This window comes from Cucurbita pepo, chromosome 13 (assembly GCF_057944985.1).
Source record: "Cucurbita pepo subsp. pepo isolate OVF chromosome 13, ASM5794498v1, whole genome shotgun sequence".
Taxonomy (NCBI): domain Eukaryota; kingdom Viridiplantae; phylum Streptophyta; class Magnoliopsida; order Cucurbitales; family Cucurbitaceae; genus Cucurbita; species Cucurbita pepo.
Window position 1 is genome coordinate 15,991,796 of NC_141810.1, and position 23,546 is coordinate 16,015,341.

The window sequence follows — 23,546 nt, forward strand, 5'->3', positions numbered from 1 at the left end:
TATTATTACTATTTATTTATTATTAGGTGAAAGAATGAATAATGGGTACAAGAGTTTGGGAAGAAAGAGCAGGGAAAGTCGACGTGCAGCAACGGGAAGCGCCTTCTTCTTCATTGGACGACGCGTCAGTGTTGAATCAGCGCTACATGGATAGATAACACCAACGGAGAGGTTGGAAGGGATACTCTTCGCTGATATCATTCACAGCACAGAGACCAAATGGATGGCAATGGTTCCATAAACAATGAACTACACGGAAAGGTACAAAATCCCCACGCCCTTCCTCTTGGATCAACTGTTTGAGCATTTTGAAGTGTCAATTGCTGGCTTCAGGTTGCATCAGCAGTGTGCTTATGGCTTCTCCAACTCCACCAAAGGGATGGAGAAGACATGGGTCATCACGTTTTTCTTTGGATTTCCTTGAATAATTGAAAGGGTTTGTTCGTCCAGGTCAATTACAGCAGTACACAGTGTGTAAAGCGTAGGGCCTGAAAACGTTAAGAAAATGTTCAAATGTGGGTTTGAAAGGACTGGGAAATCTAAACCATCTCTATATTACTCACTTACCTCTCATATAGATAGGATACTCCTTGTTGTCCACATCTCCAAGAACTGACATGAAATCATTTTTTGATCCTTTTGGCAACTCATCAGCTCGTTTCTGCCTGCTTCTAGAGTTTGCGTCTTCTACCTGCGTTTCAGTTTTTTTATACTATCGCGGTCAGTTTTTCGATTTTAAAACGCGTCTTTTAGGGAGATGATTCCACACTCTTGTAAGGAGTATTTTGTTTCCCTCTCTAATCGACGTGGGATCTCACAGTCCATCCCTTTAGGAGTCCAACGTAGCTCTAATACTATTTGTAATGGTCAAAGTCTATCGCTAGCAGATATTGTCTACTTTGACCCATTACTTATCGCCTCACCGTTTTAAAACTTGACTTAATATAGGAGAGGTATAAATGGTTTTTCCTGATACCCTTACCTGGTTAACCTGAAGATGGGTATACATATTTGCATGAAAAAATGGTGTAGCCCCAACCTCGTTGACTGAATATCTAAACCTTGATGCTGTTTCTACATTCACAATTCTCCTTGTCTGTACATCAATCAGATTATAACTGTGCCCAACCGATACTTCTGCTGAGCGAACTCTCTGTAAAGAGAATCAAACCCAAAGTGTCATCAGATAAGCTACAACATTTATAATACAAGACATCATTGCAGGGCATTACAGATATTGCGTTCTCAAGGCTTGTAGATTCAAGGAGGTCCCGGGAGATAAAGTTTCGTCCAATGCCCCCAGCTGCAACCTCTTCATTGGTTGGAGGCACTGAATTCAAGGTAAATGCCTAAAATATTTGAAAATATGCTATACTTTAGCGTTCAATTCATTCATAATTCATTCATAAATGATGATGGTTTGAAGAGTTTACCAGTCCATGGTTATTAAAACCAAAAGCGCAGCTCGGAAGCTCTCCTGCGTAGGTATAAGCAACAAAGGACAGCCCATTTTGCAGTTTTCCTTTGACCAAATAGCTACGAAAGTGGAGAAACAAATGAACTTGTCCGGTGGGCTGGTTTATAATTGTGGGATAAAGTTCAGGTTTGTGAACAACTTACGTGTGGCCAACCAGAGCAACGTTGGCATCTTCATTATGTGCTGCAATGGCCATGTTTTCACTAACAACAAGAAGATCAGAGCAATCATCTGAACAATCAACTGCTAAAGCTACTTCCTTGGGAAGAAATGGAAGTATCTCCTTCCTGAAGTTGATTAGAATAATCTACATATTGATTTTCAACGAAGATATCACAGACAGAACAGAAAACCAGGTCTCATTTATGTCTCTCTCCCTCTACAATTTTGTATTATTACCTCAAGAACAGGCACACTGCTTCCTTCTGCAATTCCGACAAGCTCATCCCAATATGTTGGAAACCTTGTCTTGTTATTGTTGCAGAGAGCTTGAATAAGAGCCTGGGACTGAGGGGCTTGAGCAAAAGGAAGGAGCTGGTCACGAAGAACAAGGTCTTTGTCCAATCTGCTCTTTATGGTATCAGAGAACCTCTTCCCAATCAAGAACCCCATCTGATATGCAGATTCGCATGGACCAACTTCGAACATCTCCACCTTCTTGCCCGCCATACCCCAACTTTTCTGCTCTTTCTTTTTATGGAGTTTTGGTGCAATTAAGGTATGACTTATCTTCTTCCCTACCTATGTTCTAGCCTTACGCTTTTCTAGAATTTGTTAAAAGTTACTATTCAGTCATGTGTGTTCATATCAGACAATAATAGCACTGCATATAGGACATTCTCACTCCAGTCCTGACAAGATCATTAAATGTAGTGCAAGTAGTAGTTTGGACGCTGTTTCAGCCTTAAATGCTGGGTCCAACAGGTTAATAGTCCAAACTCACCTCTAGTAAATATTATCCACTTCAGCTCGTTACATATTGTCGTCAGCCTTACAGTTTTAAAACGCATCTGCTAGGGAGAGGTTTCCAAACTTTTATGAAGAATGTTTCGCTCCCCTCTCTAACCAATGTGGTATATCACAATCCACCCCCTAGGGACCAGCGTCCTTGTTGGCACACCGCCCGATGTCTGGCTCTAATATCATTTGTAACAGTCTAAACTTACTGCTAGCAGATATTGTCCACTTTGGCCCGTTATGTATCATCGTCAACCTTACGGTTTTAAAACATGTCTGCTAGAGAGAGGTTTCCACACTCTTATAAAGAATGTTTTGTTCCCCTCTTCAACCTACATGGGATCTCATAAACACACCGAAAGCTACTTTAGGAAATCCAGCCACCCAAAGATACTTTAGGGAATCCGGCCACAAGCGTGTGGGCATCCAATCATCGACTTTTGATATTATAATTAGTGCTTTATCCGCCTAGAGATGGATTTAGCGATACTAGAATATTTAGAGGCCCTCTCTGTGGCTCTAAAGAGGTTAAACTCTGTGGTGGAACCACCTTCATATTCTTGAATTTTAGACAATTATGGTTAACTTTTGATATGTTTTGTTTAGGAAAAAGAATCCATTTTTAATCTTAAACTTGTCAAATTATATCAGCGAAGTTTTGCATTGATGATCAAAGCAAGCAAGTAGAGATGTTCATAATTTTTAAAGAGTAGAAAACACTCCAATTTTATTCAAATTTGACATGCCCTTCTATGAAGGTAACTTAGGCATTAGATAGTCAATCGTATGCCTCAACTAATAAGTAATGACCCTTGTAGTGGTGATGCCAAGTTATGGCTTTAAGACTAAAATACTCTTAGTTAGACATGCTTAGAAACCTAAAAGTAGAAAAATGATATCAAAATGTGGATTGTGGATTACTAGTTGATATCAATATGTTGGGGGGCGTTTTGTGAAGCAGCACAACAGCTCAGACTTGACTTTGTTCCTTCAACTCTTGCAATGAGAAGACATGGGTTATCTCTTTGTTCTTCGGATTTCCTCGAAAAATTGATAGAGTTTGCTCGTCCAGGTCGATTAGAACGCTACACATTGTGTAAAGCTTAGGACCTGAAGACATTATAAGAAAATTTTCAGTGTCAGTTTGAATTTGAAAGGAGTTTAGGCAGCCAATCTAAATGATCTTCATAATTTACCCTTCATATAGATAGGAAAACTCTTGTTCTCTGCATCTCCAAGAACACACAGAAAATCGTCTTTTGATTCTTTCGGCATGACATCGGCTCGTCTTTTCCTGCTTGTCGAGTTTTCGTCTATTATCTGTGTTCCAAAGCAATTTATTTTCACTTCAAAACCATATCTTATATGATCGCTTGTAGATTTTCCTGGTATTGTTACCTGCTTGATATTCTGAAGATGGGAATACATATTTGCATGGAAAAATGGTGTAGCTCCAACCTCATGGACTGAAACTCTGAACTTTGATGCTATTTCTACACTTGCTATTCTTCTTGTCTGAACATCAATCACATTATAATTGTGGCCCAGGGATATCTCTGCTGACCGAATTCTCTGGATAAAACACAATCCAACCCCAAGTGTTAGGTTATGTTTTGAACATGCTAAGGTGATTAAGCTGGAACATTATCTATGATGTCTCAATCAAGTGTCTTACAGCTATTGCATCTTCAAAGCTGGTAGATTCAAGGAGGTCCCGAGAGAGAAAGTTTCGTCCGATTGCCCTAGGATCAATCTCGTCATTCACTGGACGTACTGCGTTCATGGTAAATGCCTAAAAGATTGGAAAAGATTATGTCAGGAGATATTGTCCTATTTGGAGTTCCCTTTAAGATTTTTTGAACGCGTCTGTTGGGGAGAGGTTTCCACACTTTTATAAAGAATGTTTCAATCTCCTCTCCAACTAACGTAGGATCTCACAACAACTTATAGAATAGATCACGTTCACGTAAGCTTGAATTCTTGTCACGCAACTTGCAAGGGCAATTGTTTATTTCGTAAGATCTACGCATTCTCTTTAACCGAATCAACGAATGATGACGGGATTGATGAAGACCCCATATCGGAAAGATGAAAAGAGCTCAGAATTTTTTATAATTGGTTTTGAAATGGAACATCTAATAGTAGGAGGGTATGGAAAGTTTACCAGGCCATTGCTATTAAAGCTGAAAGCACGGCTTGGAAGCTCTCCTGCGTGTGAATAAGCAATGAAACGTATCCCATTTTGCAGTTTTGCTTTGATCAAATAGCTTCAAAAGTGAAGAAAAGAAGAAATGAAGTTGGTTAAACAGAAGCGAACAGTGCTTGGATGAATTGAAGTGTTGTTTTGTGAACTTCTTACGTGTAGCCAGAGAGACCAAAGAGGGCATCTTCATTATGAGCTGCAAGGGCCAAGGAATCACTAACAACAAGAACATCAGAACACTCATCTGTACAATCAACAATGGAAGCTTCATCCTGAATACATGACAGAATCTCCCTCCTGAAGTTGAGTACAATAATCTGCACATTGATAGCACACCCTTATAAGGAATGATAATGGGATGGAAGATGTTTGCATGATATAAGAGGTTACCTCAAGGAGAGGCGCTTGACTTCCATCTACAATGCCCATGAGTTCATCCCAATGTGATGGGTACTTGGCCTTGTTATTGTTGCAGATGGCTTCTATAAGAGGCTTCGTCTGTGGAGCTTGAGCAAAGGGAAGGAGGTGGTGACGAAGAACCATGTCTTGCTCCAACCTTCTCCTTATGGTATCAGAGAACCTGTTCCCAATCAAGAACCCCATCTGGTATGCACACTCGCATGGACCAACTTCAAACATTTCCAACTCTTTGATTTCCACACCATTCTCCTGCTCTTTCCCACCTTCCATACCTCTATTTGGTGCTTTCCTGAATTTAGTTGGGTAAGTATTTACTTAACATCTCTGTATGTATCCCTTTTTGTTTACTTTTGGTTATGCTAGAATTTGTTCTTTTGAAGATTTTTTAACATTGGATTTACTTGCTTTTCATGTTTTTTTATTATTTTATTATTAGTTTTTGATCGAATCATGTCGACATCTGCTAAAGGCAATTTGACTCAAAATGTATTATACAAGGATGCGACTAGTTGTCAATTCTTTCATACTCAAGTTATATGCTATGAATGTCGTTGCTTATTGCTTGTTGGCTTATAACATTACTTTCTCATGTCGTTGTTTATTGCTTGCTGGCTTATAAAATTATTTTCTCATATTGTTTTTCAAACGTTTTTCTCCTAACTTTCTCTACCCATGTTTTCTAAAATTGTTTTCCAAAAGTAGGGTTGGTTTGGCTTGCAATTTTGTGAGGCCTCAAGTTTCAAATCTTTCTCTGTATTTGTTGTACGAAAAAAACTCTTAAAGTTATACGTTCTCTCTTATCCTTCTCTACATGTGCTGAAGTGATTAAAATGTTTTTTTTTCTTCATAATTATCCCTATTCTTTTAGCTTTTCATTTTTCCCCTTTAAATTAAATTCAATTACAAGTTTGTAACTTAATATATTTATATTTAGTAAGCACTTTTAAAAAGATTTCTTAAAAAATATATATATATTCCAAATTAAAACTTATGCTCATATGGATCAAGATTGATTTTTTTTATTTTTTGTCAGCTAAAGTCTACACGTTTGGGAATCTTTGAACTTTCTATTAAAGAAAATTAAGAGCGGTTTTTTTTTTTTTTTTTTTTTATAAAGTTAGAAGAATATTATTGAAAATTTTAAAAGTATTTTTTAAAGAAATTGTGAATTTGAAATTTCAAAAATTATAATATATTTTTACCTTAAAAACATCTCCAAACTAAAATGTTGGAATTCGGTAGTTTTTACCTTATTAAACTAGTTTTTTTTTTTATTTTTTATTAGCTTGTTATTAATAAATAATAATAATTTAAAAAAAAAAAAAAAAAAAAAAAAAAAAAAAAAAAAAAACTATAGAAAATGTGTACTCAAAAGCCATCGGCCTCCAGCAGCCAAATCAGCGACCATCTCTGACATAGTTTTCAGTTACGGTGAAGTTGCCAACTTTTCCAAACATTCCGACACAATTCTCATACAGGGTCTCTTCTCAGGACTCTTCCGAGTGCAAGCAACAGCTATATCAATGGCCGCCGCAGCTTCTTCCTCGTCCACTTCCCCACACATGGACGGATCTATGATACACGATGGCCGTTTCCCTTCATCGATTCCCAGTTGAATCCATTGAACCAGCTCCATCTCCGACGAACCCGCTTGAATCACCGCCATCTTTCCGGTGATAATTTCCAGTAATATCACTCCAAACGAGTAAACATCCCACTTCTGCGATGGCTTTGCCGCCTTCAAGGCTTCAGGGGCTTGATAATAGGACCCTATTGACAGAGAGGAGCACATGGAGTTTGATCGGAAAGGAGAGCGCCGCGGCGTTGCGGCGGGGGTTCGCTCCGATGGTGAGGCACTGAGGTCTCCTGCGGCATTTGAAAGTCGTCCGAGTCCGAAATCTGAGATGTAAGGTACCATGTTGTTTCCTAGCAGAATGTTGGTCGGCTTCAGATCGCCGTGGACGTATTTTCTTGGACTGAATTCGTGAAGATATGTCAATCCGTTTGCTACTCCTTTCATGATCTTCACACGATCAGCCCAAGAAAGTGGTCGGAAGTAGGAAATTTCTGCTTTCCCTGCTTGGATATTGGAAAATATCATTAGAAACTGAAGCATTATTACAAAAACACTCTCCAATATCATTAGAAAATGATATGTATTCATGAATATTTACCATGAAGTGCAGTGGCCAGGTCTCCATGTGGTATGTATTCATGAATGAGCAGCTTCTCTTCAAGAGACCAGCAGTAAGCTAAAAGAGCTACGATATTGGGATGTCTGACCTTCCCAATTGCTTCAACTTCAGTTTGGAACTCTTTAAACCTTTCATAAGCTCCATCTTCCAACCTTCTTACGGCTAGCTTTACTCCCTTCTCTAGAACCACTTGATACACAATCCCATTCCCATTCTTGCCTAGAAGATAAGCTGAGGATTTCAGAAGTTGCTCGAGATTGAAGTCGACTTGCCGATCCAGTAACACGAAATTATACTTCTTCATGTTTTCGGGTAGGGTCTCAACATCAAGTTTTGCAAAGCAAGAAAACTCTGTTTTAAACATCAATGCCTGACTAAAGTTACAGCCATCTACATTTTCACTCCCTTTAGAAGGATGAGCCCTCTTGCACCAAAATACTACCAGGATCACCAGGCAGAAACCAACTATGATACTTGCAGAGCCTGTGATTATGGAGCAAGATTTTCCACCTTTCCCATGTGATGGGCAATGGAACCACGAGTCGTGGCTTGACGTTGGCACCGTGATTGGACATGAAACATTGAGAGGCAGTCCACATAGAAAGGCATTCCCTACGTAAGCTGTTGGACCAAGGTTCTGGAAAGCTTCTTGTGGTGGTATTTGGCCACTGAGATTATTGTAACTTAGATCGATATAAAGGGTTGCAGGGAGGCTGCTTAGGCTTGGCGGGATTGGGCCGGTAAAGACATTGTGAGACAAACCAAGAGTGCCTCGCAAGTGGGACAAGTTGCCAAAGTCTGCAGGGATCCAGCCGTTGATGACATTGAAGGAAAGATTGAGATACTGAAGGGATGTCAAATGGGAACCAAACCCATCTGGAATACTGCCATTAAAGACATTTTGTGAGAGATCCAAGCTTTGTAATTCTACCAGCTTGTAGAGCTCAGTTGGGAAGCTTCCGAAAAGACTATTGTTTCGAAGGCTTAAATGACGGAGTGACCCAAGCTTCCCAAGTGCAGGGTGGAGAGTACCAGAGAGTTTCTTGTCTTCAATACTGAGAGAAACAACTCTTTGTTCTGTACAAGTGATTCCATTCCAGGAACACGGGGTCGTATCATAGAAGTTCCAGTTTTGGAGGAAGCCTTCGGCATCAAAAGTTGAGTTTCTGAATGAAAGCAGAGCCAATCCCTCTTCATTCAGAGAAGACACAGATGAAAAATGGTCGCTCACGATGAAAACAAAGCAAATCTCCAGAAGAACCATATTGTGTAGTTATGTTACAATCAGAAAGAGTGCTTCCCTTGAAATAAGTATCAAATGGAAAACAAGAAGGTTCCTAATCAGAAACCAGCAAGTTTTACAGTGGAGAAAGAAAACAAGAGGGCTGCTATGATTTGTGAATTTTAAGGCGGGCCATTTTGGACTGGTCTAAGCGTAATTGGAGGCGAGTCTTGCTGGGCTGATTGTTGATGGAATTTGGCTGGAAATTTTGGGTCAGAATTTGTTTGTAGTGGAAGACGTTGTAAGAAATTGAAAAAGGTTGTTTCGTTTCCACCAGTTGTGGAAATCATGTATAGTTTTGAATGAAGAGGTACGGCGGGATTGGTGTGGTTAGGCTGCAAGTCAAAGTGATCCATAGATCTATTACTATTACATGTATACGTTCATCGTTCTTTGTTTATTTCTTATTTCCTTCTCTCATTTGTAAAAGACCTATATAATCCAAAACAAAATACGAATGTCTTGGATAAATCAACGCGTCTTAACTCAATTCAAACTAACTAATGGATCAAGAAGACAAGAACCTGACTTCTGTGTACGATAATAGGAGAGATCATGAAAGCTGCAGTTAGTGAGTTGGAGCTACAGATCCATGAAGCTGCATAAAGAAAACAACTCAAGGCAGATTTTGGTGTAATCTAATAATCCAAATCTAAAGCTGAATGTGTTCTCCTTCTATGCACATCAAATTATAAAGGGGGAAAAAAATCAATCTGAACTCCTCGCTCCCACTGATTGCAGAATAAGTTACCGCTTTGATGGGGCCATGGAGGTTCTGACTGAAACAATCACAATCAGCAGGAACAAGCTTTCAGTCAATTCAAGGGTTCATTTTAGCTTTCTTGCCATTGAAGAATTTGGCAAGATTTTTCACAACCTTCGTTCTGTTCTCCATGGAAAAGGAGTCAATTCCTCCGTTCATCATATGAGGCGATGGTGAGGATGATATTCTGAACTTTAACCGCCTAGATGGAGTCGTGCTTCCATTTCTCCTAATGGACTTTTGACGATTTGCTGGTTCCATATTTTCAGCTTCTGTATTCTGCAACTCTCCCTCCACCATTCTTTTTTCGGTAAGTGATCTCTTTGTCCTGTATATCTGTTTCTCTTCTTCCATTATCATCTCCTTGATTTCCATTTCGGCTAATTCACATTTCTTTATTGTTTCAACTTCACTTGCTTCAATGGCTTCAATCCAAGCCTGAGCTGCTGCAACTTTTTTGTCAGCAATTTCTTGTGCTGCAACCGCATGACCAGCCAAGTACTCGTATTCAAAACTAGAGATGGTGATAACAGAGCTATTCTTAGTTGCAGAAGCTCTTAGTCTCATTGTACTTTCTGTTAGTGACTTCAAATTTGCAAGTGCCAATGCCTCAGAAGACTTCACTATTTCGAGCTCCCGCAAGGCATCTTGCAATCTTTCCTCATTTAAGTCTATTTCAGATTCAGTCTCTTGGATTTCCGCTTTGGTGTTTTTTATTTCTTGGTCAGTAAGCTCCTTTTCTTTCTTTGCAGCCTCCTTTTCTTTCTTCATTTGTTCTATAGTGAGAGACAGATTAGAAGCAATAGTTTTGGCTCTCTCTTCAGCTGAAGATACAACCTCCAATTTGGTTTTTGCTCTAAGCAGCTTTGAGTTTAGTTTTTGAACAACTAAATCAGTTTTTTCATCAGGTTTCTTCAAATTAGCATTCTCTTCCCTGACACGCTTCAGTTCCCTTCGTACAGCATCCATCGATGTCATGAACTGAAAGCCTTCATCCCGTATTGCGGCCAAATCCTTCTTTGCAGCCTTGAGTTCTTCTGTGATTGATGGCAATAAAAGTTCATCTTCTTCTACCTGAGATTTTGTTTCCATTTCTGTCATCATAACTTTTCTCTGAGCTTTGACGTTTAATTCCTTGACCAACTTTAGTTCCCTCTGCAACACATTCACATCTGACGTTGTGGCGCTCAATTGGTTTTCTAGCTCTTTTAAGCCTTCAACCTCTTGAGCAAGATCATTAATATTCTTCCTCTTGTTCTCAATTGCACATAAGAACTCGTGGGCTTCCACTCTTCTCTGTGCTTCAATCTCTTGAAACTCTTTCAAAGCCTCCATCTGGGCTAACTCAACTAGTACTTGTTCTTCATTTATTTCATCAATCTCCTTCCTTAGCTCTTCAATAGAGCTTGACAAGGAATGAAATTTCGAAATGGCTACTTCCTTTTCCTTCTCTGCCTGCAATTTCTCCTGAAAAACAGAAGCCACATCAAGTTTGAGTTTGCTTAATTCTTGCTTTGCAACTTCCAGTTCCCGCATCAATTCCTCATACTCGTGATTCTCACTGCTTGCAACAGCCAAACGCTGGTCCTGGACTGAACCTGATTTCTTCAACCTTTCGAGTTCCTGTTTATGCGCCTGCGTCGTGGCATTTGATTTGCCAAACAGGGAAGAGAGCTTTTTCACTGTGCTCTTGGCCTTGAGGAGCTCAAGTTGAGCTTGTGCACTAAAGGAATCTGCCGCATTTCTACTGTTCTTATAATGCTCAATGTCTGTCTTTGCCTTTTGGAGCTCTCTCGCCTTTAAGGAATACTGCAATTGTAAGAGACATGTTCAGCATGACACTAAACTACGTCCCCTTTCCCAACAAACCTTTTCATGATGTTACAGTAAAAGACTGTTATCACAATTCCCCATACAAACACTTTTGGAAGATAATTAGTTAAATACTTCTTTTAAATATCTTTTATCCATTTTTAGAAAATTTTCAAACTACTTTTAAAGATCGAAAATGTTTAAACAGTACTTTCAAGTAAGCAATGCCCAATTGAAACCAAACTTACAATCTCTTAAAATGCATACCTCTGAGGAGTCTTGGGGGAGTGATTTCTTCCATGAAATGCCATCTCCTTTTCCATCTCCATATTGGTTAATAGCGGCTCTGACTAATCCACCTCTAATTTTGCTGTCAAAATCTCTCCTCTCCATCTCCACCTATTCATTCTCAAGAAACAAAAGTTTCATTCCTGTTTTTCGATTAGAAATCAAATCCAAAACAAATGAAGCTTGTTTCTTCTAATTAAACCAGTGAAACAAATTCATCCAATCCTCGCAGATTCAAAACCAAACACTTCAATAATCCACAGAAAAAAAAGAAAAAAAGACGTAAACTAAAACCTTCCTTCCATGCTTCCTCATCACTCCATTCAAACAAAAAATGCCGATAAGAAACCGCGATTTTACCAGAAATGGATTTACCTGAAAATTGGGAGCAAAAGGCATGGGAATTCTGCTTGTGCTGAGATTGGGCTATGTGTTTAAGTGGAGGACGCCATGGGCAAGAGGAACCACAATGCAACAGATAACAGAGCTGAAGAACGGGAGAAATAAAATCGCCACTACTTTTTCTTTTATTTTCTTTTTTAATTGGTTATATATATATATATATATATATATATATATATATATATATATATATATATATATATTGAAAAATAAATAAATAAATGAAGAAAGGTACGTGGATAAGAATACGGGGCACATATTTTACTAGTTGAAAACCACTTCATTTCCACACCTTTCAACAAAAATTCTTGTATTTTATGTAATCTTTTAAAAAAAATAAATGGAGAAATAGAATAATTTATTTTTTAAATAATGTATTGGACGGAGTGTTGATTAGTAATATTTTTTTATTTAAATTAAATGTTTTACAAAACTAAAAGTAAACTCATAAAAATATCATAATATGTTTTTTTATATTTTTATAATAAATTATCTGAATAACATGAAAATCAAATAAAGAAAAAATGAAAATGGAGTGAGAAAAGACAAAAGGTGAGGGGAAGGACATTTTTGTTGTTGAGCATGATAAAATAAATGCAAATTTGTCGGCGGGTCCCTTGCAATAATCCACGACACGTGAAACGCCACGTCCTGCTCTAAAGAACCACACAGTTGACACGCCAGCGAAATACTTCTTTTTCTCTTTTCTTTTTTTATTTAAAAATTAGATAGGTCATGGAGTCTTATTTATGCGTTGGGAAAATAAAATGAGCGGCTCATTTTGTTTCTTTTCAAAACTAAATTACAACTTAAAATTACTATTAATTAGCTACTTACAATTTACATGTACACCCAAATTTAAGTTAAAATGAGAACTAATTTAGTTGATTGAAATTTAAATAGGTCTAACTAACACCAATTTTATCCTACGCCTATAAAATGAGCTCGGTAACAGTCTCTTCTTAACTGAAGTTTAACTCATTATTTGGAGCTCTTAAGCTAAGTACACACTTTACTCGACACTTGAGTTATTTTTTACTACACATTTGAGACTCACTCTTTGTTCGACACTTGAAGATTCTATTGAAATGACTAAGTTAAGAACATTTCTCTGATAACAATGTTATGAACTACGAATCTCCACAACGGTATGATATCCTACTCTGAACATAAGCTTACTTATAATACTTATGTGTATCTTAATCAGTAGTGTTCAAAATTATTATATTTCTAAAGTTTAAATATTAGAATAAATTATAATTTAGAGACTAAAATACAACCATTTTAAATATTTAGTAACCAAAAGGAATATTAAAGTCGAGTGACCATAATATAATTTAAATTTCAAATTAATCCTTATGAAATATTAATTTATTATTTATTTAAACTACCAAAATTAGAATTATTAAATATAAAAACGAGTTTAACTCGAATGATATAAAATGAATACTATTACTCGATAATTGAAATAAAATTAAAATATATATAAAAAAAAAAAAAAAAAAAAAAAAAAAAAAACTGAAGTTATTAAATTAAGCGTAAGAAAAAAGAACTAAAAAGAAGTGCCGTTTGCCATCTCATACAAAAAGATAATTTTGTTGGGAAAACACGAAGATCCAAAAATTACCGATTTTCTCAAATCGAACTAGAGAAGTAAGATCTAGCAGAGCTCGCTGCCGCTTTTTCCTCCCTCCTTCACTTCAATTGCGACGTAATGAAGATGGAGTTGGAGCAGAAACAGTGGTTCTCCTTGAGCTGAGGTACTATGTGATCAATTCTGCGCAAGTAACTTCCATTGACATGGAAAGGTCGTCGTTGTGCAATTGCGTTGTTAACTTTTTGCTGGAGGAGAACTATGTGTTGACTGCATTTGAGCTCCTCCACGAGCTTCTCGACGATGGCCGGGATGCCCAGGCCATTCGCCTCAAGGAGTATTTCTCCGATCCAGCTCACTTCCCTCCTGATCAAATCACTCGCTTCAATTCTCTTCGAGGTTTTTATTTCTCCACTCTATCTTATCGATTTCGTGATTTCTGATTTTCCTTGTATGTATTTACTCTATTGATATTTCTTCCATTCGGTTAAGAAATTAGGGGTACGTGATTAGAACTTGATTTCTACTATTTTCAAATTTTGTTGAAGTAGTGCGGTTTAAAAATTCGCGCACAATCTCAAGCTTAGAGCTCCAAATGTTTCTGTTAGCTCAATGGCAATTCGGTAGCGTGTATTGACGTAAAACATAAGTTCTATTTGCTTTTCCAAATTGCGATTATTTGTTTAATCGAATTCAAACTATGATTTAGATCTTCGGAATTTTTTTATTCCAGATTTTGGCTCGAACAACAAGCTTGATCAAGATTATACATTATCTTTAGACCTGACATTATAACGTTTTTTTTTTTTTTTTTCCATTAAGTGGAGGAAATAAATCATAGCTTATGCTGGAGGTTTGATGCAGGACTTCCAACTGTCTTGTTATGTAAGGCAGTGGATTGACATTAGAGTTGAGAAAACTAGTTCAATACCCACGAATGTAGGATCATGAGATAGAAGTTGGCGAAATATAGCAAGACAGACTGAGGCAGATAGAATAAGTTCAACTAAATAATAATTCGATTATGATCTCATACAACTCACATTCCAATGGAGGATCGCAGTTCAACTAAATAATAATTCGATTATGATCTCATACAACTCACATTCCAATGGAGGATCGCAGATCAAAACATCCCTCCCATCGGATTGTGCAGACAAGTCTTTGTTTTGGGCGGTATAGATGGAAATAAGTCTTGTAGTATTTAAGCATAACCGTAAAGGAGAGTTTGAGAATTGAGAAACCATTGAATCTAAGCCTACTTTGGAGCCCGCTCTAATTAGTATTACTTCTTTTTCGTTAATCCCAACTAGAGGATCTTTCTGTAATCCCGATGTCTTTTTTTTTTTTTTTAGGGGGGGCGTTATACCTTGCTCTTTAATGAAATTTTTTGAAAAATATAAACGTCAATTTGTCTTTTATATATTTGGTTAAGAAGGAATTTGTAAAATAAATTAAGTTTTCTGCTTTCTTTACTGTCGGAGACTAAATTTTCATTGAGTATCATACTCACTGGTACTGGTGTTTAGTCTTGTTTTTAGATGTAATATCCTTTTTTTTTTTTCTTCTCGTTCCTATTTGGAGCAGTTGCAGACCCTCAAAGTTTGTTGGAGGAGAAAGAAGCAGTAGAAGAAAAGTTAGCTATCAGTGAGTATGAGCTGCGCTTAGCTCAAGAAGACATTTCAAAATTGAAGATCGAATTGCAGAAAAAGAATGAGGCCCATTCAGTTGAGTTGAGTGGTAAGTTATTTTTTTCAGCATTTCAGATTTTTCAGTACTGCTCCCGGAAAAGTTAGTGGGTTTGGAAATAAAGGAAGAAAGTTGTAGTGCAGCAGCCATTGATGACCTCACTTTATTTGCTTACAGTTGCAATGAAAAAAGAAATTAGGTTTTTAGGGTAATAACAATGGCCTTTTTATCAACTGGGGTGATCCCTATTCTTGTGGACGCCACAAATTTTTTCTTTTATGATTTCAGTCATCTGTCTGCAATGTGTGAATAATTATAATAGTATTAATTTATTTGATTGGTCAATGCTTATCTGCTATTATCCGATTCCCAAAGTTATTTCTCTGGGTTGGTTTTAATAGATTCAAAGGCCGACTCTACCAAAAGAATTCGGCAAGAGATTCATCAAGAAAAGAGGAATGCCTCCTCTGATCTGGGTCCACTTAAAGACAATGAACGTCAAGATCTTAATTGTGCTGTGAAGGAATATCTGCTTATAGCAGGTTATCGACTTACTGCAATGACATTTTATGAAGAGGTATACACTATGCAAGATTATGGATTTTTTTTTTTTTTTTTTTTTTTTTTTTTTTTTTTTTTTTGTTCTATCATCTATGGATTTTCTTTAGTTGTCGTATCCATCACTGTCCTAGAAGAGGGGAGCTGAGATGCCTTTGGTTTCCATCTGTAAAAAAGATAATCTATTAATTCAATAAATAACGTCATGACTTTTGAAAAGATGACTTCTAAGATGGTTCAAGATGTTTAATGTGAGAGACAACTGATTTGAGTACAGAGCAAGCAATCTTTGATTTTCTACCAGAATTATACGGACATTTCTTTGAGTGGTTTCATGTAAAATATTTACTGTTACCCATTGGCTTAAAAGCTACGTGTTTGAATTCCTGTAATGTCATTTCCTCCCCAATTAATATTGACTTCCACTTGTTGGGTCTCTACAAATTTTCAAGCTGACAAGTATAGGGGAGTGTTAAAAATATTGATATAATTTAATTTATAGTAATCCATTATCATAGATTGATTCGTGATTTAACATATATGTGTGTGTACAACTCATCAATTTGTTGTCATTTTTACAATGACTTCTTTAAGTGGCTTTTTTTTGGTACTTATGCTTAATCTTTTTTTGTTTTATTTTTTGTTACATGAATAGAATGTCCTATTTAATTTTCTTAAAAAAAGGAAAAGCGTAGAGTCTGCCTTGAGGGTCCATATAGTGTGCTTCAGACTCTACACAGGCATCCACAGGTATTTAAAATTATATATTACCTTTTCCTGTGCAGGTTACAGATCAAAACCTTGATGTTTGGCCTAACTCACCTGCATGTGTATCAGATGCCCTGCGTCACTACTACTATCAATATCTATCCTCCACCTCAGAAGCTGCTGAGGTAGTTCTTGGTTCAAGTTTGCAAGCTGCTCTCATGTTAATTTAAAGCCATTTCTTATGAATATTAATATCCTGTTGTACTTTTCTCGCTGCTCCATCAAAGCAACGGTTAAAGTTAGATGCTACTGATATATATTAATATCCCATTGTGCTTCAGTAAGCTGTTTTTTCTTTTTCCCTGTTCGTTGCTTGGAAAATTTTTTGGGTTATGGTAGATAGTTTATTTATTATTATTATTATTATTACTTGGATAAGAAATGAGTATTTCTTTCCAAGTAAAGAAAATTTAGAAAATAATGGTTAAGGGTAGAGTAGGCCTGGCACTAAAAGGTACTATATAAAGCAATGCCAGTCTAGGTTCATCAATAAACTAGTAAAATTGCCAAAAGGCTGATGGATGGCACTCTAATTAGAGGCAGTGAATTGCATCCTGTCACAAGAAGGAATCAAAAGATTTTTGTTAGTCATTGAAAAGGTTTGTTATATTAGTAAGAAAAGACTACAAGAGAGCTTTAGTCGCACAACTTTAACATGTTGCCTCGTTGGTTACCTACCATTTATAAAGGATCTCTGGTAGCCAATCCATGTTGTCTCTAGGGATACAACAGGAATCCCCAAATTTTGGGGGAAGAAATGGTCGCCCTTTCATTGCCAAATCGCTATGGACAAAATATAAACAGAAATTTCATCTAAGGGGAATGTTGAAGCGTTTTTTGACTGAACCCTTTTCATTGTGAAGCCCTTGTAAGCTATGGACCATAAAATTCTTGTTAGCTTCTTGGGAATATTTCCAGACAATATTTTTGTGGAAATTCAATTTAGGCATATTGGCTATCAAGTTGATGTGTGCTGGTTTACTAGTGAATGTGCCTAGCTGCCCAACTGATTTTTTTTTATCAAGGGTGTCCAATTAAGCTTCTCGAAGCGATGACACCAATGCCTCCAAGGTGAGGGAGGTAGAGAGGTCCGTTTCCAATTGACAAGCTGGGACCCTTTAATCTACACCAAGAAAACCCGAAGTCAGTTCAACCCATATGTTAGCCTCAAGTGACCAAGAATAGTTCTTTTCTTTTCTTTTTCCAATAAATAAAGCAGACATGTTTTCTGAATTTCAGTTTGTATCATTACCATGTGTCTGCTTTACAGGAAAACATTGCAATGATTCGACTGAATGAATCTTTGCTAGAAGCAAACAAGAAATTAAATCAAGAGAAGGAAAGCTTGCTGAGAAACAAAGATTTGGCAGAGGGTCAGATAGGTGCATTAACAAAGTCTTTGGAAACTATGCAGAAGGATATTAAAGATAAAGAGAGCCTGGTATTTCCCCCTCAATATACTTCGGAAGTGCTGTCTAATTTTTCTCCTAATTCATAAAATGACGTGCACTCATCTTTAGGTACAAGATTTAAAGAAATCCTGGGAGCACCAGAGAAAGGAACTCAATGACTGTAGAGCTGAAATCACTGCACTAAAAATGCAAATTGAGGGATCTCATTCTAACTTGTACTCAGTTACTAATGATGTGGATCCTGGCCAATTGCAGTCCTCTGAAACATACAAGGAGGAAATAAAGTTACTGAAAATTGAAATTGAGACTTTAAAGGCAAAAAATATGAATGCATTGAAGCCTGTTGAACCAACTGTTACAAAGGAAGTGCCTGAGAATGTAGAAGACGTAGTTGTTGAGATACATGAAGACAAAAACATGTTAGCTCATATGTCAGATGAAGGGAATATGGTTGTAGATAATGGAGATATTCGGTCACTGGCTACTCAAACTCCTGGTAACAACATGAGCAAGTCTGATGAAGTTTTGCATGAACTTACAGTAGTTTCATCAAATAATGACAATTGTATGGAAAATAAAGAAAGCATCTCCGAACAAAATGGTCAGCAACTGACAGAAGACAATGTGTTACCTGTGAAAGAAAACAATCCATGTGATGAAGCTGTGTTTGAAAAGGTAATTAGTCAGTTCCTTATCCAGTTCACATTTGAACAGACTTGTTTCTTTTACTGGGGTCTGGCTGCAATTCTAATGCCTGCCCAACAATCTTTCATGTTCATCTACTCTATCTCTTCATGTTTATCTTTTAAACTTAGATATATGAACTATGATCAACAGGGTTTGGGGACCATTCAGATACTTGCAGATGCCTTGCCGAAGATAGTTCCTTATGTTTTGATCAATCATCGTGAGGTTCTTTTCAGTCTCTCAGTGACGGATTAAAAATCTGTCTTACTTCCATATTCTGATTTGTTGTTTGTACTGACTTTCAGGAGCTTCTTCCCCTTATTATGTGCGCAATTGAGCGTCATCCAGATAGTGGCATCAGGGATTCCTTAACTCACACACTGTTTAATTTAATCAAACGTCCAGATGAACAGCAGAGACGTATCATTATGGATGTGGGGTTTTTTCCTATATTTTTTCAACTGTGTTTGGAGGTTGCCTTTCTATATTTTTCATAATGAAGCTTTCGTCTACTATTTAGGCTTGTGTTACCCTTGCTAAGAGTGTTGGAGAGATGAGAACAGAAACGGAGTTACTTCCTCAGTGCTGGGAACAAGTGAGTTTTGCAGTCTACGTCGTAGGAGATATCATTTGTACCTTTTGTGTACTTTTGAAGGAATATTTTATATATGTTTTTCAATTTGTAACCAGATAAATCACATGTATGAGGAACGTAGACTACTTGTTGCTCAATCATGTGGAGAGTTAGCAGAGTTCGTCCGGCCAGAGATCCGTGATTCACTTATTCTATCTATTGTGCAACAACTGATTGAAGATTCTGCAACTGTTGTGCGGGAGGCTGCTGTTCATAATCTTGCTATGCTGCTTCCTCTCTTTCCAAACATTGACAAATATTACAAGGTCAGCCTCACTAAATATGCTACGAGGCATTCATGGAGAAGAATTCTGACTTGAGGGAATTTGCTACAATGTAAGCTCTAGAACAGGTTGATAACACATGGTCTGGGGAGTGGAGCCGTTCCCCTTGCCATCGATTGGATGACACATAAGAGGGATAAGAGGAGGTATTAGGACACGAGTTTCTTCATCTAATACTTAATTTTGTTTATCTACAGGTAGAGGATATGATGTTCCAGTTGGTCTGTGATCCAGCTGGTGTGGTTGTGGAAACTTCAATAAAGGAATTGGTTCCTGCAGTTATAAAGTGGGGAAATAAATTAGACCATGTATTAAGAGTATTATTGTCTCATATTTTGAGCTCTACTCAGGTGTGCTTTTATCTCACCATCTTCTTGGTCTGTTTAGAAACTTCATTAATTGTCTAATTTATTTGCTCAATATTGAAGCGGTGCCCACCTCTTTCCGGTGTTGAAGGATCAGTGGATTCTCATCTTCGTTCTTTAGGTGAACATGAACGTTGGAATGTTGATGTCTTACTAAGAATGCTGTCAGAACTGCTCCCATTTGTGCACCATAAAGCAATTGAAACTTGCCCATTTTCTTCTGTAACTCAAACAGCAGAAGCCATGATCTCTTCTTCCATGCTTGAATTGTATGCCGGGTAAATTCTTCTCTTTTCTCGTTATGGTTTTCTTTTAATTTTCTACACAATTGGAACATGATCCTTTCCCTAAATTTACTCTTACATTTCGGAAAAGAAGTTCAGATCAGTTTGACTCTGGTATACTATTTGTCTAGGGGATGCATTGAATGGCCAGCTTTTGAATGGATTCATGTAGACTGCTTTCCTGATTTAATACAACTGGCCTGTTTTTTACCTCAGAAAGAAGACAACTTGAGAAATCGACTTACCAAGGTGCCTTATCATTATCTATGTCATTCTTTAGTTTTTAATTTTGTTTTTGGTGCGTTACCCTCTTTCTCTAATCTCCTTTTCTCTCTCTCTCTTTTTTTTTTTTTTTTTTTTTTAAATTTCGTTTTTGGGCTTTGCAGTTTCTATTGGCTGTATCTGAACATTTCGGCGATCCTTATTTGACACATATTATGCTGCCTGTATTCTTGGTTGCAGTTGGGGAAAGTGCAGATTTGGCATTTTTCCCTTCAGCTGTCCATTCAAGAATTAAAGGTAAATTATCAAATACATTTTGCAATTGTTGGGGAATATTTTACTTGGGTACTTGGTTGACTGAGTTAGATTTAACCCTAAAGTTTAAATTTTATCAAATTGAATTGAAATTTAAATAAGGGGTGAAACTAATATTTTCCATAACTTGAATTTCCATTTTTTTTTTTTTTTTTTTTTGTGTGTTCTTTTAGATGGATGAGATTGCTTTTGTAGGTATTAATTTTGTAGTTAGGTTCATTTATTTTTATAGTTGTTTTGAACATTAGGCTGTGTTTTTTGGTTTTTTGGTTTTATTTTTTTATTTACTTTTTTAAAAACTAAGCTATATATGTTTTTTGTTTTCTGATTTAGAGAAACAGAAAACCAAATTTGCTTGTAACCGCCTTCTGTTTTCTGATTTTGAAAAACAAACCGTACTTGTTTGATTACTGTTTTTTGGTTTTCGATTTTTTTTTTAAATAGAAAAATAATAATGGTTTAATAATTATTTTTTGTTTATTGTTTTATAAAAAAGTTGATGAGTGTTTTATACTTATGTTTTATTTTTATATTAATAACAACCCCACATGTTTTACAATTTGTTTTTTTCTAACATATGGTGATGATTTATTTCTTGAAGGTCTTAAACCAAAAACCCTTTTGGGCAAAAGACTTGCTACAATTTGTGTTTTGCCACTTCTTTTAGTTGGTGTTTTGGGTGCTCCTAGTAAACACGAAGAGTTGGTGCAGTTTTTGAGGAAACTATTAGTTGAAGGGTCTAAGGAGGAGAATCAATCAGCAAACCAATTTACTGAGATTGTAGATGCAGTCCGCTTCTTTTGGTTTGTATCTAAATAAATACCTATAGATAGTTAATTTTTGTAGTTTTCCCTTCTGAGTTTGCTTTCCAATGTGCAGCACATTTGAACAGCACCATGGTGTCATTTTTAATATTCTGTGGGAGATGGTTGTTAGCTCTCACATAAGTATGAAGACCAGTGCTGCCAATCTGCTAAAAGTTATTGTAAGCTTAATTGTTCTGGAGTTGTATCTGTTTGATTTAAACACCATATTGAAAGCTATATCAAATATCATTTATTGCTAGGTACCTTACACCGATTCAAAAGTTGCGTCTACTCACATTTTGCCTGCTCTGGTTACTTTGGGATCAGACCCCAACTTGAATGTGAAGTATGCAAGCATAGATGCATTTGGAGCTGTTGCACAACATTTTAAGAATGACATTGTATGTATCTTTGCTTAGCTATATTTGACTGTATTTTTAGACTTCTGGAACACTCTACGAGGGGTAGCTGATTAAATATTTGGATCCCTTAGATAGTGGAGAAGATAAGGGTTCAAATGGATGCTTTTCTGGAAGATGGATCGCATGAGGCTACTATAGCTGTGGTCCGTGCATTGGTGGTGGCTGTACCTCATACAACAGAAAGACTTAGAGATTATATCCTTGGCGGTCGTTCTAAATATCGTTCTATGAATTTTTAGGACTGTTTCAGTAGGCTAATAAGAAGGCATATTACTTTCTGGACATTTTGCATATTCAGATTACGTAGTCTATTTGTTTCTTTAACATGCTACATCTTTTATCCAAGATCTTCCAACTCTCAGCGGCACCACCTACGTCAAGTTCATTGATGCGTCGCCGTGAGAGAGCTGATGCATTTTGTGAAGCAATTCGTGCTTTGGACGCTACAGGTTTGTTTCATTCTGTGAGACTTATAAATTGGACGCTCAAACTTGCTCTCTTCTGTTGATTTTTTTTATTTACTCCCACTGACCAGTGAAACTCTTACAATTGAATCATATAAAATTATTCGCTTGTCTTAGACCTATCGGCAACCAGCATACGGGAGTTGTTCCTTCCATCCATACAAAATCTTTTAAAAGATTTAGACGCTCTGGATCCAGCACACAAGGAAGCTCTTGAAATCATAATGAAGGAGAGATCAGGAGGAACATTTGAAACCATCGGTAAGGTGATGGGTGCACATCTCGGAATAGCTTCATCCGTCAGCAGTTTCTTTGGTGGTGATGGTGGCCTGTTGGGAAAGAAAGAAACTTTGGAGCCATCTCCAAGCGAACCAGTTGAGCCACCAAATCCTGTGCTGCCGCCACCAGCTGAAGACACTAGGTTCAGACGAATCATGCGAGGAGGTTTCACCGACATGCTCCGAGGCAAAGTGAAAAGTCAAGACGATTCTCCGAGCTTATGACATGGGAGACTTCTCGTAGGCACCATTCAGGCATGTCTTCTCCTTTCCTTTCTCAGTATAGTCTCTAGCGAAGGACCTCTTCTGTCTTTGCATGAAATCAGAATACCATGTCAAATAAGGTTACATTCTTTCATTAAATTATTTTTTTCACCTTATCTCACTTTTGTACCCTACTTCCAATAGTGAAAAGAAAAAAGAAAGAATATTGTATCCTAAGAAGTAATGTTTCATTGCATTACATATGTGTAAAACGAAAATATCCGCATAATTTAGGATCTCTTTAATGCCTCACATCTCTTTCCCTTGCTATATCAGCATGTTACTGGTTTTGCTCTTCATTTCACCCATTTGATTTGGTATCCTTCTGTTTATATTTTATATCTTGATAGTTTTGAAAAATTAATTAAAAAATATTATATTTAGGAAGCAATGCACGCGACTACAAACCACGCCTTCCATTTTATAAGAACGCCTTCCATTTTATAAGAACTTTTGTACCAAAAACAATCGTATCTCCAATTATAGCTCCTGTGGTGCGGTATGTAAATTATATCTTCTCTCACCATCTCCATAGTGTGTGAGACAAATGTATGCATTTTGATTAGAGTCGTATTCGATGGTTACGATTTTACCATATATGTCTTTTTCATTCTGTCGAAAATCGATTTGACGGTATAGACCCTTATGACCTTCCCCTCTATAGATTCCTCTAGTTTTACAACTTTTACCACAACGATGTT

At 37.0% G+C, this 23,546-nt stretch overlaps 5 protein-coding genes and 1 long non-coding RNA gene across 9 annotated transcripts; 2 read left to right on the plus strand and 4 right to left on the minus strand.

Moving 5' to 3' along the window:
* On the minus strand, nt 1-2,146 carry LOC111808433 (uncharacterized). Its single transcript, XM_023694398.2, has 7 exons — nt 1,877-2,146; nt 1,621-1,784; nt 1,434-1,536; nt 1,233-1,349; nt 983-1,153; nt 568-691; nt 1-488 (listed from the first exon to the last, which is right to left on the minus strand). Exons 1-7 carry the CDS (start codon nt 2,144-2,146, stop codon nt 352-354), a joined length of 1,086 nt encoding a protein of 361 aa, XP_023550166.2. The 3' UTR covers nt 1-351.
* On the plus strand, nt 121-9,024 carry LOC111808435 (uncharacterized). Of its 3 annotated transcripts, XR_015411562.1 has the most exons (6): nt 121-261; nt 1,225-1,341; nt 1,427-1,833; nt 1,962-2,195; nt 3,983-5,360; nt 6,549-9,024. It is a non-coding gene; the product is annotated as an uncharacterized LOC111808435 (long non-coding RNA). The 3 variants fall into 3 exon arrangements; XR_015411561.1 differs by lacking the exon at nt 6,549-9,024 and having other exon boundaries at nt 3,983-5,580; XR_002817075.2 differs by lacking the exon at nt 6,549-9,024 and having other exon boundaries at nt 1,437-1,833; nt 3,983-5,580.
* On the minus strand, nt 3,125-5,240 carry LOC111808434 (uncharacterized). The gene is made up of 7 exons (XM_023694399.2): nt 5,028-5,240; nt 4,794-4,954; nt 4,599-4,701; nt 4,110-4,226; nt 3,833-4,006; nt 3,631-3,754; nt 3,125-3,544 (listed from the first exon to the last, which is right to left on the minus strand). Exons 1-7 carry the CDS (start codon nt 5,238-5,240, stop codon nt 3,405-3,407), a joined length of 1,032 nt encoding a protein of 343 aa, XP_023550167.1. The 3' UTR covers nt 3,125-3,404.
* On the minus strand, nt 6,374-8,516 carry LOC111809009 (receptor protein kinase-like protein ZAR1). The gene is made up of 2 exons (XM_023695305.2): nt 7,232-8,516; nt 6,374-7,133 (listed from the first exon to the last, which is right to left on the minus strand). Exons 1-2 carry the CDS (start codon nt 8,514-8,516, stop codon nt 6,484-6,486), a joined length of 1,935 nt encoding a protein of 644 aa, XP_023551073.2. The 3' UTR covers nt 6,374-6,483.
* Nucleotides 9,025-9,160: 136 nt separating the features above from the next.
* On the minus strand, nt 9,161-11,925 carry PMI2 (PLASTID MOVEMENT IMPAIRED protein (DUF827)). Of its 2 annotated transcripts, none has more exons than XM_023695307.2 (3): nt 11,773-11,925; nt 11,377-11,508; nt 9,161-11,106 (listed from the first exon to the last, which is right to left on the minus strand). In XM_023695307.2, the coding sequence occupies exons 1-3, from the start codon at nt 11,794-11,796 to the stop codon at nt 9,355-9,357; spliced, it is 1,908 nt and encodes a 635-aa protein (XP_023551075.2). In that variant the 5' UTR covers nt 11,797-11,925; the 3' UTR covers nt 9,161-9,354. The 2 variants fall into 2 exon arrangements, with proteins under 2 accessions (XP_023551075.2, XP_023551074.2); XM_023695306.2 differs by having other exon boundaries at nt 11,377-11,540; nt 11,773-11,911.
* A 1,458-nt stretch (nt 11,926-13,383) lies between these two features.
* LOC111808625 (HEAT repeat-containing protein) lies at nt 13,384-23,095 on the plus strand. The gene is made up of 20 exons (XM_023694732.2): nt 13,384-13,792; nt 14,981-15,133; nt 15,484-15,659; nt 16,426-16,533; nt 17,679-17,849; nt 17,929-18,495; nt 18,658-18,732; nt 18,813-18,941; nt 19,028-19,102; nt 19,198-19,407; nt 19,623-19,775; nt 19,854-20,068; nt 20,206-20,323; nt 20,461-20,593; nt 21,213-21,414; nt 21,491-21,596; nt 21,678-21,818; nt 21,911-22,034; nt 22,172-22,288; nt 22,421-23,095. Exons 1-20 carry the CDS (start codon nt 13,600-13,602, stop codon nt 22,804-22,806), a joined length of 3,552 nt encoding a protein of 1,183 aa, XP_023550500.2. The 5' UTR covers nt 13,384-13,599; the 3' UTR covers nt 22,807-23,095.
* The last annotated feature ends 451 nt before the right edge of the window (nt 23,096-23,546 follow it).

Bases quoted from the DNA above. Each gene is read 5' to 3' on its own strand.
- LOC111808433 (XM_023694398.2), bottom strand. From the start codon at position 2,146: ATGGCGGGCAAGAAGGTGGAGATGTTCGAAGTTGGTCCATGCGAATCT. The intron at 1,350-1,433 runs GTAAACTCTTCA...CAAATATTTTAG, and splicing joins GTTTTAATAACCATGGACTG to GCATTTACCTTGAATTCAGT. The intron at 692-982 runs GTAAGGGTATCA...ACTGAAACGCAG, and splicing joins CCCATCTTCAGGTTAACCAG to GTAGAAGACGCAAACTCTAG.
- LOC111808434 (XM_023694399.2), bottom strand. From the start codon at position 5,240: ATGGGGTTCTTGATTGGGAACAGGTTCTCTGATACCATAAGGAGAAGG. The intron at 4,702-4,793 runs GTAAGAAGTTCA...TCACTTTTGAAG, and splicing joins TTTGGTCTCTCTGGCTACAC to CTATTTGATCAAAGCAAAAC. The intron at 3,755-3,832 runs GTAACAATACCA...TTTGGAACACAG, and splicing joins ATCTTCAGAATATCAAGCAG to ATAATAGACGAAAACTCGAC.
- LOC111809009 (XM_023695305.2), bottom strand. From the start codon at position 8,516: ATGGTTCTTCTGGAGATTTGCTTTGTTTTCATCGTGAGCGACCATTTT. The intron at 7,134-7,231 runs GTAAATATTCAT...ATATCCAAGCAG, and splicing joins CCTGGCCACTGCACTTCATG to GGAAAGCAGAAATTTCCTAC.
- PMI2 (XM_023695307.2), bottom strand. From the start codon at position 11,796: ATGCCTTTTGCTCCCAATTTTCAG. The intron at 11,509-11,772 runs GTAAATCCATTT...GAGAATGAATAG, and splicing joins CTTTTGCTCCCAATTTTCAG to GTGGAGATGGAGAGGAGAGA. The intron at 11,107-11,376 runs GTATGCATTTTA...TTACAATTGCAG, and splicing joins TCCCCCAAGACTCCTCAGAG to TATTCCTTAAAGGCGAGAGA.
- LOC111808625 (XM_023694732.2), top strand. From the start codon at position 13,600: ATGGAAAGGTCGTCGTTGTGCAATTGCGTTGTTAACTTTTTGCTGGAG. The intron at 19,103-19,197 runs GTGAGTTTTGCA...ATTTGTAACCAG, and splicing joins TTCCTCAGTGCTGGGAACAA to ATAAATCACATGTATGAGGA. The intron at 20,069-20,205 runs GTAAATTCTTCT...CTATTTGTCTAG, and splicing joins ATGCTTGAATTGTATGCCGG to GGGATGCATTGAATGGCCAG.